Source organism: Sander vitreus, chromosome 18 (genome assembly GCF_031162955.1).
Source record: "Sander vitreus isolate 19-12246 chromosome 18, sanVit1, whole genome shotgun sequence".
In the NCBI taxonomy this organism is placed as follows: Eukaryota; Metazoa; Chordata; class Actinopteri; order Perciformes; family Percidae; genus Sander; species Sander vitreus.
The window spans coordinates 15,294,538-15,311,786 of record NC_135872.1 but is presented as its reverse complement, the minus strand read 5'-3'; the positions used below and the strand labels follow the sequence as shown (position 1 = coordinate 15,311,786).

Here is a 17,249-nt window from a genome sequence, read left to right as displayed (position 1 = left end):
AGAGGATGGGCAGATGGCGCACCAGTCAAAATCCAGGATGAGATCCCCAACCTTCTGGAGCAGCACCTTGGGGGCCACAACCAAGAGCTCTGTTTTACTGCTGTTCAGTTTGAGTAGGTTGGTTGACATTCAGGCTTTGATGTCGTGCAGAAAGTTGACCAGGGATAAGGGGGGAAAGCTGAGTGGATGGTTTAGTGCTGATATAGAGCTGTGTATCATCAGCGTAGGAGTGGAAACTGAGACCATGTTGCCGTATAATCTGACCAAGGGGGAGCATGTAGATGGTGAAGAGGATGGGTCCAAGCACAGAGCCTTGAGGCACGCCTTGGTTGACCGGAGCTGGGTTGGAAGGGGAGTTGCTAATGGTGACAAATTGCTTCCTATGTGAGAGGGAAGACTGAAACCAGGAGAGAGCTGTGCCAGTGATACCAAGGTGATGGGATAGGCAGTTGAGGAGAATGGTATGGGAGATTTTGTCAATGGCTGCAGAGAGGTCGAGGAGAATGAGTATGCTGATGTGTCCAGAATCAGCAGTGGAGAGTAGTTCATTTGTGATTGTGATGAGGGGGGTCTCTGTACTATGATAAGGTCTGAATCCTGACTAAAGGGGTTCCATATGCTGATGGACTTGGGCAGCTATTGCTTTTTCCAGGATTTTACTTAGGAATGGAAGGTTGGTAGATCGGCCGGTAGTAGTTTGCATCCTCCGAAACCGAACCTGGCTTCTTGAGGATAGGGGTGAGTGAGGCAATTTTAAAGTAGGTGGGAACTACGCCAGATTCCAAGGAGCAGTTAACGACATCATCCATGATGGGACACAGGACAGGCAGACATGCTTTGACCAGGGCTGTAGGCATTGGATCCAGGGAGCAGGTGGAAGCCTTTGCTTTTGTGACCAGCTTGGTCACTAGAAGGTTGTCCACAGGCGTGAAGGAGGAGAGGCAGTGCTGAGGCAGATGAGCAGAGGAGGGAGCAATGAGCAACTTGGTGCAACAGTCAGGTTCATCCGGTTAATAGTAGAAAACAGCAATCTGAGGTGGTTTTGCTGGTTGCCGATGAGGGTGGTGTAATAATTTGTCTTAGCTGTGGAAAGAGCTTCTTCTTTGTCGGCCTCCAGATGGACAGTGAGGTCAGTTATTTCATAAAGTCTCTCCAGTCGACAACCAGAGGCTTTCATGGAGCGAAGTTCAGCGGTGTACCAAGGAGCTGAACAGGTGAAGGAGACAGTACGAGTTTTAAGGGGGGGCAAGGAAGTTAAGGCTGAGAGACAGAGCAGTGTTGTAGTGGGCTGCCATTGCATCCACTGTGGTCAGGGCTGTTTTGGTGGTCAAGTGGGTGGCTGACATATTTTTAGGACTGGGGTGCTCACTGATTTAATGTTTCGGAATGTAATAGTACGTGTAGTACGTTGCCTAGGGAGAGAGGTGGGGATGGGGAAGAGGATGACATGATGGTCAGAGACAGGAAAGTCCAGGCACTGTAGATGTAGTGCCCGGTGGAGCACACAAGGTCCAATGTGTGACCTTTGTTGTGGGTGGGACCTTGGACATGCTGTGTAAAGTTGAGGCAGTCCAGTAAAGATAGAAGTTCAGTGGCTCGTGTGCAGCTGCTGGAGTCTACATGGATAGTAAAGTCTCCAAGAAAGATTGTGGAAGGAGACCTGGAGCAGACAGGTGAGTAGCTCAGACATGAAGGGGGAGGAGGAGGACGGTATACAAGGACAATCTGAAGTGGAGCTTACCCAGTTAGACTGAAGGCAAAGCATTCCAGAGAGGTGACATTGGGTACTGAAAGCTTTTTGACCAGGAAGTCCTTTCTATGTATTACAGCCAGCCCACCACCACAGCCCCTGGAGCGGGGCTTCTGGATGTATACATAGCCGGGTGGGGTGACTTTGTTTAGTGTCATATAATCGATTTGATTTTGCCAAGTTTCAGCAAGAGGGGGTGGGAGGAATCATGATGTCAACACATATTAAAGGTCTCAGTTTACCAGACTGCACATGTGGTTTGTTGTGATGACAATGACGCTGTGGGGCGGAGCGTCGGTCAAACAGTATGGTAGGGATGGCATGATCAGAGTAAACAAACTTGCATCTCATAGCCCTGTGCACATAATGAGGACAACGTAGGAGCTAACAGAAGCTAGCCGGCGGAAGCAAACAGCCGGCCGAACAGGTGTCTCAAAGCTACAAAGTGATTGGCGGAGACAGGGAGTACATGTACTTGAAAGAGTCCAGTAGTCGTGGCAGACTAGGTCCAGTCGGGAGTTTGGATGGAGAGTCCACTGAAGTCCACTGTGGTCTGAAGGGATAATCTTCGTTAGCTAACTAGCTAGTGGTAACTGTTAGTCGGGAAGCCAGCTGAAGCTAACAGTCGCTCAACGGTGAGTAACATACGTTACACAGGCTGGCAGCAGCACACAGTCCAGAATTTATGAGTCAAAGCAGAGGATAGAAAAGTGTTGGAAATGACCAACATCTAATCTAAAATCGAAGTTACTTAATTTACTAGAAAAACTAAAAATATGTAAATTTTGGATTGTGAAGCGGCGATATTCACGCAAGCCTCCTCACGTTCCAACAGTTGTAGTCAAATTACCAACTGTCGAGTCTGAGTTAAGTCTCGAGTCCCCAGGGTTCGAGTCCGAATCCAAGTCTGAGACACTAAAGAAGATTCTGAGTCGAGTTACCATTACCTGAGGTAAAGTACGATTCGAGTCAGGAGTCCAGAGAATAGCCACTCAAGTCACAATACACAATCACTGACTATTACACACAAAAGTAGTCAGAAACTTCATCCAACTTCCGAGTCCTATTTTTTATAAATGCTCATGTCCGATTTCATAAATCGTCGAGTCCAAGTCATCAGTGCGCGAGTCCAAGTCAAGGAGCCCAGAGAATAGTGACTCGAGTCAAGACTCAAGTACTCCATCAGTGCTGTGAACATGCTGTAATTTGACCGAGAGCAAAGCTCAGTGGATATCCATGAGAGTCGGACTGACATCGGTCTTAAGATTACAGTATATTGCTATGGTTCATTGATTGCAAACACAAATGAAGTTACTGTCTTTCCTTAATAATAAAACCTCTACTAATAGCTAAAGGGTAGTCATTTAACCAACAACTGCTACATTTATCCACAGTGAAGCAGAAGTTACGACACAAGACTGTCTGCTGCAGTACAAATTCATTAAGCCATTTCGCCTGGCCTTTAAACTAAAATGTTCATAATCAAAATTGTATTACATAGAAGTATCCAAGAATACAGCTCATCATAAAATAGAAAGTGATTACAGCCTCCCAGGGATTAATAGGTAATATTGTATATCCTTCCTTTTTTTTTCCCTAACTCTGACTCAGTGCAGCACTGCAGACTTTTTTCCATTTGTTGTTCATATGATTTATGGGCTGTTATTGTGACTGAGACAAGCTTTGGTTGGAAGTGATTCAGAGATCCAAGTATATATTGCATCTACAAATACATTTTTATAAATATAGGGTTTGCATAGGAGTCTACTTTTATTATCGTAGCACTTGGCCCCATGTGTACAACAATATTAGCAGCCTCCTCTTTTCTCCATATTTACTTTATTTCTACCTGGAGTAAAAATAGATGAACAGAAGAAGTTTTTCTGAAGTTGAAAACTGCTTTATTTTGTTTAACAAATACACCCATTTACCCTGTTCCTGTTATATGAACAATGTTTCATAGCACTTCAAATACATCATTCAAATAGCAACAACTAGACATCTGCTGTGTACTAAATAACCTGTACAATCACACCTCTAACTCACTAGGGAATATCCACAGTACTTGCAGGTCATCGCACCCTATATGCACCTTTCTGAGATGGAGTTCAAACTTTAGCTTATCTGACCTCCACAAGCCAGTTTCAATAGATTCTGTATATCAAACAGTAAAACTATTACCAACTAAACATTAAGTCATTAAATAAGTGTGGAACACCCTATCAGTAGCGAATTAGCCATTTCAAAATTGCATTAAATAGTCCATTAGCGATTAATTACACCGTTATGAATACTAAATGCACTGTTCATTGATAGATCCCAGGACACCACGGACAAATAAGATATTGGTAAAGAACATATTGCCCCAAAGTTAAACAAGTATTCCTGAAATAGAATCTACTGAATTACAAACCTTTTGTATTGTGAGAATAGTTGGGAATATGTTCGGAGAACAATCTTGTAATGCTTAGGTCCAGAGGTGGTTAGGGTCACTGCTCAGGACACCAAACAGTGCAGTGTGGCTATTAACTGCAGAGTGCCGTAACAGGACAAAATATGTAGTTGTCCTATCCATTATTCGTACTCTTATTCACTAAAATAGGCCGCTAGACTCCTAAGACATGACATGCAGGTACTAGTCGGTTTGCAGTGAGCTCACAACTGTCAAACATCAGCAAGGAGAGCAAAAAGCAGTTAGTGGGGAGAAGCAGACGGGCTCTTTCCATTGACTCAGCATCTCTAGTGTATTGATTAAAACAAAACCAACATCAATGGCATTTTAAAACCTAAAATTGTGAATCGTTGTCACCACACAAATTTAATGTCACAGCGCACAGAAGCAGAAAACAAGAAGCAGCAATGTTGTAGTTGTCAATGCAGTGCATGAGTAGCTTCTCAGTCTCTAGTGAGTTTTCTGAAAACATCAAAGTGATCAAAGTGCACTTTTTCTTTGATTGCTCACTGTAGTCTTTGTTCACCCACAAGACAGGGTGGTGATCACATTGAGGTTTCTAGAAAGTTCAAAATTACAGTAGACGGGTGGATGAATGTGAAATGAATAATGTTTCTCAATCAATCAAAAGTTATTTGATTAGTAATTTGTATTTACCACGAGTGAGCTTGCAGGTACTTTTCAAACCCTCGTCTGATAACGAAAATTGGAGGCTCCCTGCCATGATGCAGCCTCCACGTCTTTAAAATGATATTTGCATACCTCCATAAACAGTAATCAGACTAAACAAACACCCACAGAAGGCAATGCTGTCTCACAGACCACACACTCACACACAATTTTGATTAGATTGGGTTTTACACCTGCAAAATATGAGCCCTTATCAGAACCCTTGACAACTATCTATGAACTGTTCCAGGTGCACATAAATATTCATTCTTTTAAAGCACATTTTAATAAATGTGATGTGTGATTTTTCTGTTCATTCATAATTTAAGGTTTGGTCTTAATCTGTAATAATGCCATTTGGAAATTCTGTTTGTTAAAATGCATTTTGCTTGACTAGTTCCACTTGGTGCCAGTGAACAAAAACAAAAACCTCCTTTGTGTAAGGTTCTTTGTCTACACATTTTTCAAGATTAATCAGGTTGGCAGTGTGATAAATATTTCTAAAATGTTGCAGGTGCAGCTATAAAAACATTAAATTCTATCTGAAATTGAATTTCCTGGGTGAGGAATTCATATGGCCTTTTTCTATTTTCTATTTGTGATTGGGAAAACAAGGATATTGTTGCCTTGCACCTGGTATTTATTATTTAAGCTTTCAATCATCAGCAGTGGGCTGACTGAATAGATGTAGCAATGTAATGGTGCAGTAAGAAGGCCAAACAAGATACTTTGCTTGTTTTGGATCAACCACACTGAGCTGGAAAACGTTTGAGAAGAAAACAGATTAAAATTGTACACGTAAACTAAAATGTTCTGGACAGATGAGTCGAAGGGTCATGACAAATAAAGTGCTCGTCTGCACAGTGAGCTGTGGTGGTTCAATTGGTTCTTTTTGAGGATGATTTTTTGAAACGTATTATTGATCAAATTATAGAGCAATCTTGAAATCAAATTAGCTATAAAAAGACATGGTGATCATATTGTGTGGCACTGCTGAAGACCAAACTGTATCTTTTCAATTATTCTGTGTATGACCGAAGACGCTTTGAGTGTATAGAAAACACCGATTCTGCAAGTGGTCTTCTATATTCAATATAAAAAATGACAGTTGAGTGCAATGAAATATTTGTACAATGTCTTATTGTTTATTATTATTTAGTATACATAAATATGTAACAAACCATAAGTTTCCAAATTCTGTACACATTTTACACAGTTCAGGACAACTGCTAGTGGTTTATACACAAATTGCTATTATCATAATATCACGACACTGTTGGAAACCCACTGTTGCATAGATAGTAAATAAGCACCTTCTTTGACAATTAAACAGACACTGTAAACATGTGGTTAATTTGGTAGCGTATCTGAAAATTCTGAAAGCATCAGATGTTTTCTGGACTCAAACCTTCGCAGCGTGATTTGTATTCAGTGCACTCCTGACTCAAATTGGCATGTTATACGTCCAAGTGCAGGTCTGTCCCCCCCTCCCGCATGGACAATTCTCTGCTGTGCCAAAGAACAGCATTCATTCAAGATTTGCAGGGAATAAGTGTACAGTATAAACAATACTGACTACATGAAACAAAATTCTCAGTCCAGCAGATCAATTTGTGCCACAATACAATTAATACAGGGATTGATCAAATCTAAATAATAACACAGAGGGACTTGGCTGCTTGAAAATCAATTAAAAAGGGCACATTCTGGGTGAAAAACTATATCTGCATTGAAAAACAATGCAGCTTGTGGTGAAGCTGTGCAAAAGCAACTCCAGCTTTTATCCTTATTAGTAAATGTGCTTCAAAACTCTGTTTGATGGTTGTCATTATTGAAAACCATTATCGAGTCTGAGAGCTGCTGGACAACAGCCCATCTCTCAATCAGCAGATACTGAAGCCTCCACACATGAATCAGTCAGTCAAATCAATGACGGAGCTGAAAAGGTGAGAAAATGTTCTCCCAAATGTGCAAAAATCATCTTCTACTTGCAAGGAAAAATGTTCAAGAGAAAGGTAAGGCAAAATGACAATGTTGCATTTTGACAGCACATTCTGCTGAACGGTCGATACTAATGATCCTCTATAGACATGCTGGAGGCTATTTATGATACCCAAACAATAAAGAGCTTTCCTTCGATGATGCAATGGAGTCAGTATTTTAGCCTGTCAGAAACGAAACAATGCAATTAAGCTTCACGGCAGCATAACCTGATAAGCCATCCAATTATTCTGCAGCGGGTGTCATGACAACGACACTGAGCTCCCTGCTACCTCCCGCCTCAGTCATGATGCTATGAATACAGAGAGAAGGACCACTTCTGGGGGCAAATTATAATATCCTCTTGACAGTGAACGTCATCTGAGCGGATGGATGAAAATAATTTGCTGAGTCTAAGGAGAGCAATATTAGTCTATAATAAGATTTGGGACAAAGGATGTTTGTTGACACATTGAGAGGAAAATGTGAACTGGGTGGGTAACTTTTGGAAAAAATAAAGCAATTCCTGAAGTAATAAAAACCACATACAATTACATTTGTACAAATTGTCTAACCTAATGCAAATCATACAACCATCTACACATTCACATATTAACAAGAGTGATAACTGGTTTTTAAAAAGAAGCTGTGTGAAGCCCCAATTCTATTCATCCTACTTCTTTGATGATACAATATGCATACATAAATACACAGCTTTGACATTGAAAAAATACAGCATATGGAAATAGGTTTCTTTACTCTATTAATTTTGTTTGGCCTTGCCACACACTTGTCCTCGTAACCTTACAACATCGCTTTTCTTTAACAGTATCATTGTCTTTATTTACAGGGGCAGCTGACTGATTGAGGAGACGACAGAATGTAAAATGGCAATTGTATTTTGGTTACATAAGCCATATTGATATAAAACAGCACTAAAATAGATTGTTACAGGAATGTCAGCCTGTTTCTGCGAGAGAAAGGTTTACTGTTGTGTTGAGTGATGAAGATTGTGTTTGTAAAGTAAAGAAAACAAATCTATTGACATTGTTAACATAACGCAAGCAAGCACAAGGGTTATCAATGAATTATTCATTTTCATCACTGATCATCCACATTTCTTCAATAGTAAGGTCGAGTGTGTTTTTTGATGGATATAAAATTTTAAAACCAGATTAAGATGCGTTTACCTTAAAGGGGCACCCATCAATTTTACAAATCAAGTTCAGTTTGTTCATTATGATTAGTACTACAAACCCCAATTACAATAAAGTTGGGACGTTGTGTACAACGTAAATAAAAGCAGAATACAATGATTTGCAAATCTTTTCCAACCTATATTCAATTGAATACACTACAAAGACAAGGTATTTAATGTTCAAACTGATAAACTTGTGCAAAGTCTTTTTTGGAGACGTCCCTGCTAATTTCATTCTTTACGTGTTACAACAGTGTGGCTGCAGTCCAGACGTGTCTCTCATTGAAAATGTGTGGCATATTATGAAGCGCAAAATACAACAAAGGAGACCCCGGACTGTTGAGCAACTGAAGTCGTACATCAAGCAAGAATGGGAAGGAATTCCACCTACAAAGCTTTAACAATAAAGTGTCTTCTGTTCCCAAATGCTTATTGGGTGTTGTTAAAAAGAAAGGTGATGTAACACAGTGGTAAACATACCCCTATCCAAGCTTTTTTGGAATGTGTTGCAGGCATCAAATTCAAAATGAGGGAATATTTGCAAAAAAACAATACAATTTCAACCATCAGTTTGAACATTAAATATATTGTCTTTGTAGTTCAATTGAATATAGGTTGAAAAGGATTTGCAAATCATTGTATTCTGTTTTTATTTAAATTTTACATGTCCCAACTTCATTGGAATTGGGGTTTGTAACTGCAAAAACAGTTGTATAATGTGTGGCTCCAAAGTCTGTGAAAACAACCCAGATGACGTCATAGTGATGTCATCAGGATTATGGTCTCTCTTATTTTAAACCAAAGCCTGCCTAACAAACTGGAAGCGTGGAATTTGGAATATGTGGGTGTTACCAGGCAAATAGGGTCTTATAAAAGACACTAACTGCATTATGGGTAATGTAGGATGCAGTGTTTTTGGAGCTTGGCTCATACTAGGGAGTAAAGGTGAGGATATCTTGTCCTCTACTGCTTACATTTTGATCATTCTTTTTATAATCTGTCTCATCTGAGCCACCCAACATTATGAAAGTGCAATACTAAATCACTGGAGAACCCCTTTAAATGCCAAACTGTAGTTGTTTGTCAAGAGCATTGATGGTGGTCCCTAAGCTCTAGCTTACTACATGCATTGCTTTAAACCCAATGAGACTGAAGTGTCTGACGCTGTAGAGCAACACTAAGCTTGAAGGTTCATTCTTGACCTTCCAAAGCTTTTAGCAACAACTCATGGCCTTCCTCAGATTACGTTTCTCAGTTGTCATGGTGAGGTTCATTTATTGTCATTCTACAACACAGTGTTGCACAAGTTGTAGTCCCTTTATTCTACACAAAAAAATAATTTTTTTAATGGGGAAGTACGGAAGATGAGTTGAGGCGTCTTCCAACCTTAGGAAAGAAGCTGCTCTGTAGTCTGGAGCTACGACAGCGGCAGGGTGTACAACCAGTTGCTGCGGTGGGTATTGTCTTATCCTTTGAGCTCTGCACACCTCACCGATATCACTAATGCTCGGTAGATGGGTATCAATGCAATGGCCGGTTTTAAACACCCGCTGCAAAGCCCTCCTGTCCTGGGCCGTGCACAATCCATGCCAGTTTTGGTCACATGGTAACAAATGGATTAAAAATGGGTAACTCAATTCCGTCTTATGATCATTTATTTTTCTTTCTTCCATTTTTTCTTGGGGGAGTTTTGCTTTATTCAAATCGAGGTTCCAAGTACAGATGGTGTCGTATGCTGTACAGATTGTTAAATCCTTTGAGGCAAATTTTGTGACTTGTGATATTGGGCTATATATATAAAATTTACTTTACAAGACAATATTTTTTATAACTTGATGCCACCCCAAATCTTATACTATAACAAACTAAACAATCTCCATGATAACTGAGCAAATCTATCTGCTGAAGAGGGCAAAGAGATTAGGTTAAAGTCCTGGATACACAAAGTAAGAGGTCTTGTGCGGGAGTGCATGTTTGATTTGTTGGTAATAAATGTTGCAGTGTACCACACTCTGTAAATGTTACATGTATACCTCTTCCAGAAACATTTCCTTAATTTCCCAGGTTGATTCTGGCTTTTTTAATGACACATTTATGTTGCAATCAATAAAAAAGATGATACATGGGTACATGCATGCTGTTTCATTCTTCAAAGAACTGGTTGAATCAGCACAACAAACCAAATGCTGAACGCATAATTTATCAAACATCATGACTAAAGATTTGTACCTCCAACACTGAACTTCTTCCAGTGACTGCTGAGACTGGCAGCAGTTACTCAAGCAAATAAGATCAGAGAGCTTTCAGAAAGAGATGACAGCCTTTTATGTACACACATCTCTGGACTTCTTGATGCTGAGAAAATCTTTATCAGAATTTACAAGTGGAATCCACGTTTGAGTATTAAGTATTTATTTTTTTTTATAAGAAGGAGACTCTGTGGGAACTTCTTGCTGGTCTTGCAATGCTGTGTTGCACATCGTCTTTCATCTGGCATTTTGTGAGAGTTTGAATATGACAGGAGATGACTTAAGGACTGAATGGAGTGTGTTGACTGGCAGGCATTCACAGAAAGAGCAGTTTATAATATCAGGGTATCCATTCTGTCTTCTCTGCAGCAGTCACCGAAAATCAAACAGAGTCACTCTGATTCAGGTTGTGCACCGGGAAGCATGATATGTTTTGCTATCTGTTCAAGTAATGTTTGGTATTTGTTGTTGTTCTTGGGGCCTGAGGGGTATGATTTCCATCAAATATCGGTGGTTCTGTAAATTGGGAAGCTATTGCCTGCGTGTGTTACTCAAACTCATTGTTGCAGACAACAGATTCTCGATGGAGACCTCCTGGACACTCAGAGCTGCATTGTCAGAGATGGGTTCGGCGCAGGGCTCGGCCAGTCTGACAGACACAGAAAGAGAGGAAGAAGAAAAAGTAGTATTGCTACAGAGGTCAATGGCAGTCTATATTTATTCGTCAAAAGGGTTCACAGGATATGCAAGGTTAAATACAGAGAGAAAAAAAGCATGAAATGTAGAATGACTCAAATGGCGGTGAAAGCGTGGGAGGGCGAATATATAGAGAGCCATCAGGTGGAGAATTATAATATCTATGAGGTCACTCATACCAACAACCATCAAAACCAAATGATAACTAGAGAACAACGTTAACGGAACTGCTACTCTCTATACATAAGTTGATTCATGTTTCCATTTCTGCTGAAAAAAAGAAATGGCAAGACTATCAAATGATACGCCTGAATACAAACTATGAACTAAGGTGAGGATTTCAATCAATGTTTCTCAAACAGAAGTTTTGAAAAATTTGAAATAGTCTATTTTTATTCATTAAAATAAGCAATTTCACTATTAAAACTATGATGTTTAAATAACAAAAGAAATAATTTAGTCCTAACCAAACCCCCACAACTGACACCCCTAAAAATAGATTACCAATAGTTTGCAGGAGAAGTATCTGGCCTACATATTCCAGATATATTCAACATGCTAAATAACTTGAATGTGAATAGTATTTTTCCTGTACAGCTGGTCACAAATGTGCAAACACTAGTGGTGGAGGGGGTTCTTGAGGCATGCCGGCTCATCACAAAGGGTCCAAGGGTCAGAATTACTGATTTTGATGATTTGGTTATTTCTGGACGGTGCAAAAATGTAATAGTACTGTACAGAAATGAGTGGTATTCTTAATGTAAGGCCTCGTGCAACATGCAATATCAATAGCATGCTGGTCAAATCACTTACCGGTGTCCATCTCCTCTACTTCCATGTTGCTGCATGCCAGATAAAAGACGAGTAAATGACTACGTGACTAAATGGTAAAGCTTAAAATATGTTAAAACATGCAGAATGTCTCTTGCTAGAGACCGTCACAGAAAGGACACCAAGACTCCAGCGCCACCATACACAAAGTAAAGAAACCCTCACGAAGCTTAGAATTACAAAGAATAATAACTTCTTTGTCACATTTAGATGAGGTTATATAATTTAACTACCTCAGTACCAAGCTGGCAGTTATGTTTAACTCCAAGGTCACTATTAATTGAAGAAATCTTAAATACAAATTAAACTATTTATTAAACCCATTTGAACTGAGGTTGATGTCAATAGTTGAATATACTTAACTAACTAACTAACTAACTATCTACTGTATTAACAATTACATTTTTCACAAAGGCTTAATCTCTGACCTGTGCTCATACAGTTAATTAAAAAAGAATTCTAATGAAGTCGGTTTGGCAAGTGAGAGGATTATAAAGCACTGCTAGCGACCCCTAGAGGCTTTGCTGCCACATACACACAACGCACAGACCAACAAACTGATCCCCCAAATGCCATCTTTAAATTCAAACACTCTTAAAAAGGCTATGCAGGACATTAGTCCAAGAAGCCTGGTGATAGAGGTTTTCTTACATGAGAGATACCCTACAAAAACCAAACCGAAAGGACAAAAACAATACCTGACTTATTTCCGATGTGTGTGTGTGTGTGTGTGTGTGTGTGTGTGTGTGTGTCAACTAGTGAACAACTAATTCCTATTGGAATGTTCTATGTTAGAAGCTACACAAAGCTGCTAAAAAGGACAGAGCATTTGAGGACCAAACAGTTCACGGCTGTGGTCAGGGAACAAAATGGAAACGAGATAAGCAAGCTCCCATGATATCTTGTAGTCCGTTAAACATTTGCAAACTGCATTTTTAACAGAGCTAGATCTAATGCTTGACCATGCCTATAGCAAACCATGATTTTATTTAAAAGTGTGATCCCTGAACATTCCTAAAATGTGCCCAAAGACAGATCTCACAACCCTCCTCTCCATCTAAAAGCACTCTCAAAGTCACATGTAACACTAAAGAGGTGTGACAGCCGTGACAACTCCATGTGATCCAGAGTACTTCCACGTTTCAGGACAGATCGTATCCACTAGTCATGCACCGCCACTAGCAAAGCCTGACATCCTTGCTGACCTCTGCAGAGGAGGTCTGCTCTAACACTCCCAAAATCCTTCAGCATTTCCTCTGTGATGTCAGATTTAGATCTAAGTGTTTCACCTTCCTCCATTTGACATCCACACTTGAGGTCAGTATTTCCTGGTCCCTGTTGAGAACAGCCTCAGGCATGACCTGCCTTCACACCCAGCCAGCTTCTACATACACTTCTGCATATAATCTCCATTTGCTTGACCTAAAGCATTGCATGCTCCAACACAACAAACGGATCCATAAGCTGCAGGCAACACAACTTAATGAGTGGTTATCTCTTTAATGTGTGAGGCACCCTCCCTTCGCTGCTCTTCTCCCTTTATGGAGGGATAACAAAACACTGCAGGACACATACACACATATCAGCTGGTTATATGAGGAAATGAAAAGCCATGCAGAGGGCTCCACACAGTGTGTTCAGCATGGAGGCACATTATCAAAGAGTCAGAGTCAGAGAGACCAAGTGGATGATGTTGTAAGTGTTAAAGTAAATCATGTTTTGTGTCTTTTGTGTAGCAAGGCTACAACAAAAAACATGTTTTAACCTTGAGACTCATATTTCACATTTTAGGCTCTTGCAGGAGTCTCACGCAATTTCACAGACCGTCACACTCTCAAAGAAAATTAAAAAAAAAAAAGTGTTGCATTGTAGTCCTAGTCCAGAGATAAAATGCCTGGCTTCAGTCTCTGTGCTCCTGACAGCTCTGTCGGGAGAGGTTGCCATCGTGTTGGCAGTAAAGGAAACTAATATTGACTGTAATGTCTCAAGAGCGCCACATTGAGCTCACAAACGTTCAGACTGCTCACTAGTTACACAGGAATTCTAATCAGTCAATCAGCTTAGTGTTTAACACAAGCACACCAGTCTATTCACATGCACTGATATAAATTAAAGCAAGTCAAACTAAAAAATAATGAATAATAATTTAAATTTTTTTTATTTATTTTTTTATTTAAACCCTTGTAGTGATTATCAGTAAAGTTAATGGCCTATAGCATTGGGTTGTAGGAATCAAAACTGGGCTATTTTATTAAGGTATTTCAACATAACAATAGTGTTGTACAAGGTAGTGGATCACGTCATCTTCAGCTACTTACAATGGCCAAACAGCTGATTGACCCCAAACCTCTTTTTATTCAGCTCTGATTTAATAAGACACGAGAGCTTTACAACACCTACTTTAACTACAGCTGTTAAAGTTTTAATTTCTTTTTTTCTACTGCTAACAGCAGAGCATTTATGTAAATCTACTTTGTAAAATCTTACTAAATCTCTAAACGCTTTCATCATTCTTAACCCCTCACCACTATTGCATGTCCCTGTCTGTGTGTACACATTTCAATAAAAACCTGTGTCAATCAATGTGTCAAATGAAGGTTTTCTTATTTAAAAGAGTCTGAAAGGTTACTGACAGCCGACCATCACCCTCAGTGAAACCTCATCCTTTAAAATAGCTTGACCGCACTCAAAAGGTGATCTATCTCCGGTTAGAACAGGAATCAACATCAATAATGGTTTCATAAACTTGGTTTTGAGGGGGGAACATAAGTATTTTGAGAACAATCCCATCTCCTCTCATAAATTAAAAATAAATATCCCCAGTGTTTAGCAGACTTAGTAGTCATATGCAAAGGTTACCTTGAGAACGCATCATCGATTCCATCCTCCACGTCCTGTCGGGACATGAACAATATGAATCAATACACACATAAATGACTTAATATCAATACAATCCTGCTGCTTCTGTGCTTTCAAGCTCCTGTGCCTCTTCACTGAGTCAGCTGTTTGTCAGAATTTATTTTATCCAAGTGACACACAAATTAATGCTAAAAAAAAAAAATCAAATACGGCACAATGCAGATGTTTTTACATGTATTTTCTATTCTAATCAATGTGACTGTACAGTATGACAATATTGCACGAAACATATGGATAAGGATACATTTTTTTGTTCTCTGCTTTCGTTTTTGGAAAGCAAGAGATGCAACCAATTTCAGTTGCCTTGAATAGTTCTTAATTCATGAGTTACTAATAGATATAATATAAATATCATTGTGTCCTGTGTAATTTGTATTAATTTGAATCAAGGTAAGGCAAATGTAGAAAATGTAGAAAGAGAGAGGTATTAAAGACAAAGTTGGACTAGCTGAAGAAATCGGGCACAATTAAAGGATAAATTCTCCCAGTTAGAGAAAATCAATTCAGGGAAAATGCGAACAATATAGATAGATGAATTTGTGTGACACCAGCCTGTATGAGAGGCAATCTCAGGATTATGGTGCCACCTAGTGTTAATAATATGTAAGTGAACACCAGGATGGTGACCGATGAACCTCCTGCAGCATAAACATTTAAAATGATTTACAGTACAACAACTACATATACCAGCTCCAAATACTGCTAAATAATAACTGTACTTAAGAAACAATCACATTTTAAAGAAGAAAACTACAGTCAACAACTTTGTTCACTAATGGACACACTGCTCTCCACATACATGTAGGTAACCCCCTACTTTAATATTCATTCTACAAACCTAGCAAAAGGACAATTTTAAATATCTAAAATGTAAAACCTCACTTAATATACAACTTTTAGATGCTTTATTATAGTAAACAGTGTCAATTACAGACAACCATGTTTTCATACAAGTCACCAGTAACCATAGAACTGTTTTAAGCATTATTTTGGCCAAATCAACAGTTTGGAGGCACATGGTGTCACCTACCCAAGAGTCGTGTTTGATTGGTCGCCTTCGAGTAGGGTTACTGCAAGGCGAGGGCGAGCTGAGTGATGCAGAGAAGAAGGGCCTCCGGAGACTTGGCTCCATCCCAACAGGCTTGTGTGCCTCTGGGAGATCTGAGAGAGATGGCAGGTGTGGACAAGAGGTTGATGGGGACACAAGAGGTGAGACAAAAGGGAACAGAAAAGAGGGAAAGGATGGCGCACATCCAGACACACAACAGAGAAGAGAGAAGGAGAGACTTTTTCTGTCTATTTAGGTGAAACATCAACTCCAGCCTGTGGCACACACAGCTTTCTCTGCAACATGCTGACTTTAAATCCTCTCTGTAAAACCTTTACACAACTCTCTGTGCCCAGTTACCCCCGAGATCCTTGAGGCTTTCACATCGCATTTTCTCTCTGCCCTCGGGCCACTACCGCTGGATGTGGAGCCAGTTCCAATTGAAAGAAATCTGGAAAAGCTAACCCTTAATTAACAACAAACTGAATGGATGACTAAGTCTCATTTTGCAGACCCCTTGATCCCCCTAAAGAGTGGAAAACATTGACCTATAAATGTCACAGCTATTGGGAAGTACTTAAAATCTCCTGCTCCCGTGAATGACTAAATTAGTGGCGTATAATGAGAGGATTTCTCCTAAGTCTGTGAGAAGTGACTGACGGCAGTTCAGTTTGTGTGTGAGAGGGTGCAGTGTCAAACTACTAAATTACAAGTCTCATTGTTGTGTACACTACCACTGGAAAGGTCATTTAAAAGTCATTATGCAACTGAATGCAGAAGCATTTACTTAAATCACGTTCACTGGAAACTGTTGGGTTTGTGAGGATTAAGAAACCAGGGCCTCAAGTCTGGAGAAATTTGGTCTGTACTTACTCTAAATCTGCATCTACTTACTGTCTCGTTTCAGAGACTGCAACATATTAAGGTTGTCATCTTTACAGAACTAATCAGATTATTGTAATCTTGTCAGTGCTAGGCAGTTTCTTTCTCTCTAGCCTTATACAGTAAATTGTGATTACATCATCTTTATCCTCATCCGCCGAGAATTATAATAGTTACAATTGTAACATTAACCACTGCAGCAACAAATCAAAAAATGTGTCAAATATTAAGAATTTCTCTAGAACATTAAACACTCATCACTAAGTGATCAAACAATCAAAGAAATTGAGTAAAAGGAATAGAGTGATGCGCATGCACACAGGGGGTAGAATAGAAAACAAACCTGAATGACTGACTGCTTATTAAGAGATGAAGTGACAGAAGTTGTTTCTGTGCCTCAAACTGCACAAATCACAGAAGGATGACAAATGCCCATTACCACAAGAAGCATATGTACCAGTTAGCTCAGTGTGTATAATTAGCTGTTAGCTCCAGCTATCTGGTCAGAGTCAAGTGTTTATTATGAGTGAAGAATGTTATAAATAACCAGAATGAGTATGTCTGCGCAGCGGTCA

At 39.6% G+C, this 17,249-nt stretch overlaps 1 protein-coding gene across 1 annotated transcript in view; it reads right to left on the bottom strand.

Moving 5' to 3' along the window:
• Positions 1-7,502: 7,502 nt before the first annotated feature.
• Positions 7,503-17,249, bottom strand: part of LOC144533773 (low density lipoprotein receptor adapter protein 1) — a 41,618-nt gene continuing 31,871 nt past the window's right edge. The window contains 4 exon segments of the mRNA XM_078275325.1: positions 7,503-10,866; positions 10,869-10,947; positions 14,685-14,719; positions 15,775-15,905. Coding sequence (XP_078131451.1) covers positions 10,846-10,866; positions 10,869-10,947; positions 14,685-14,719; positions 15,775-15,905 — 266 coding nt within the window. The 3' untranslated portion in view covers positions 7,503-10,845.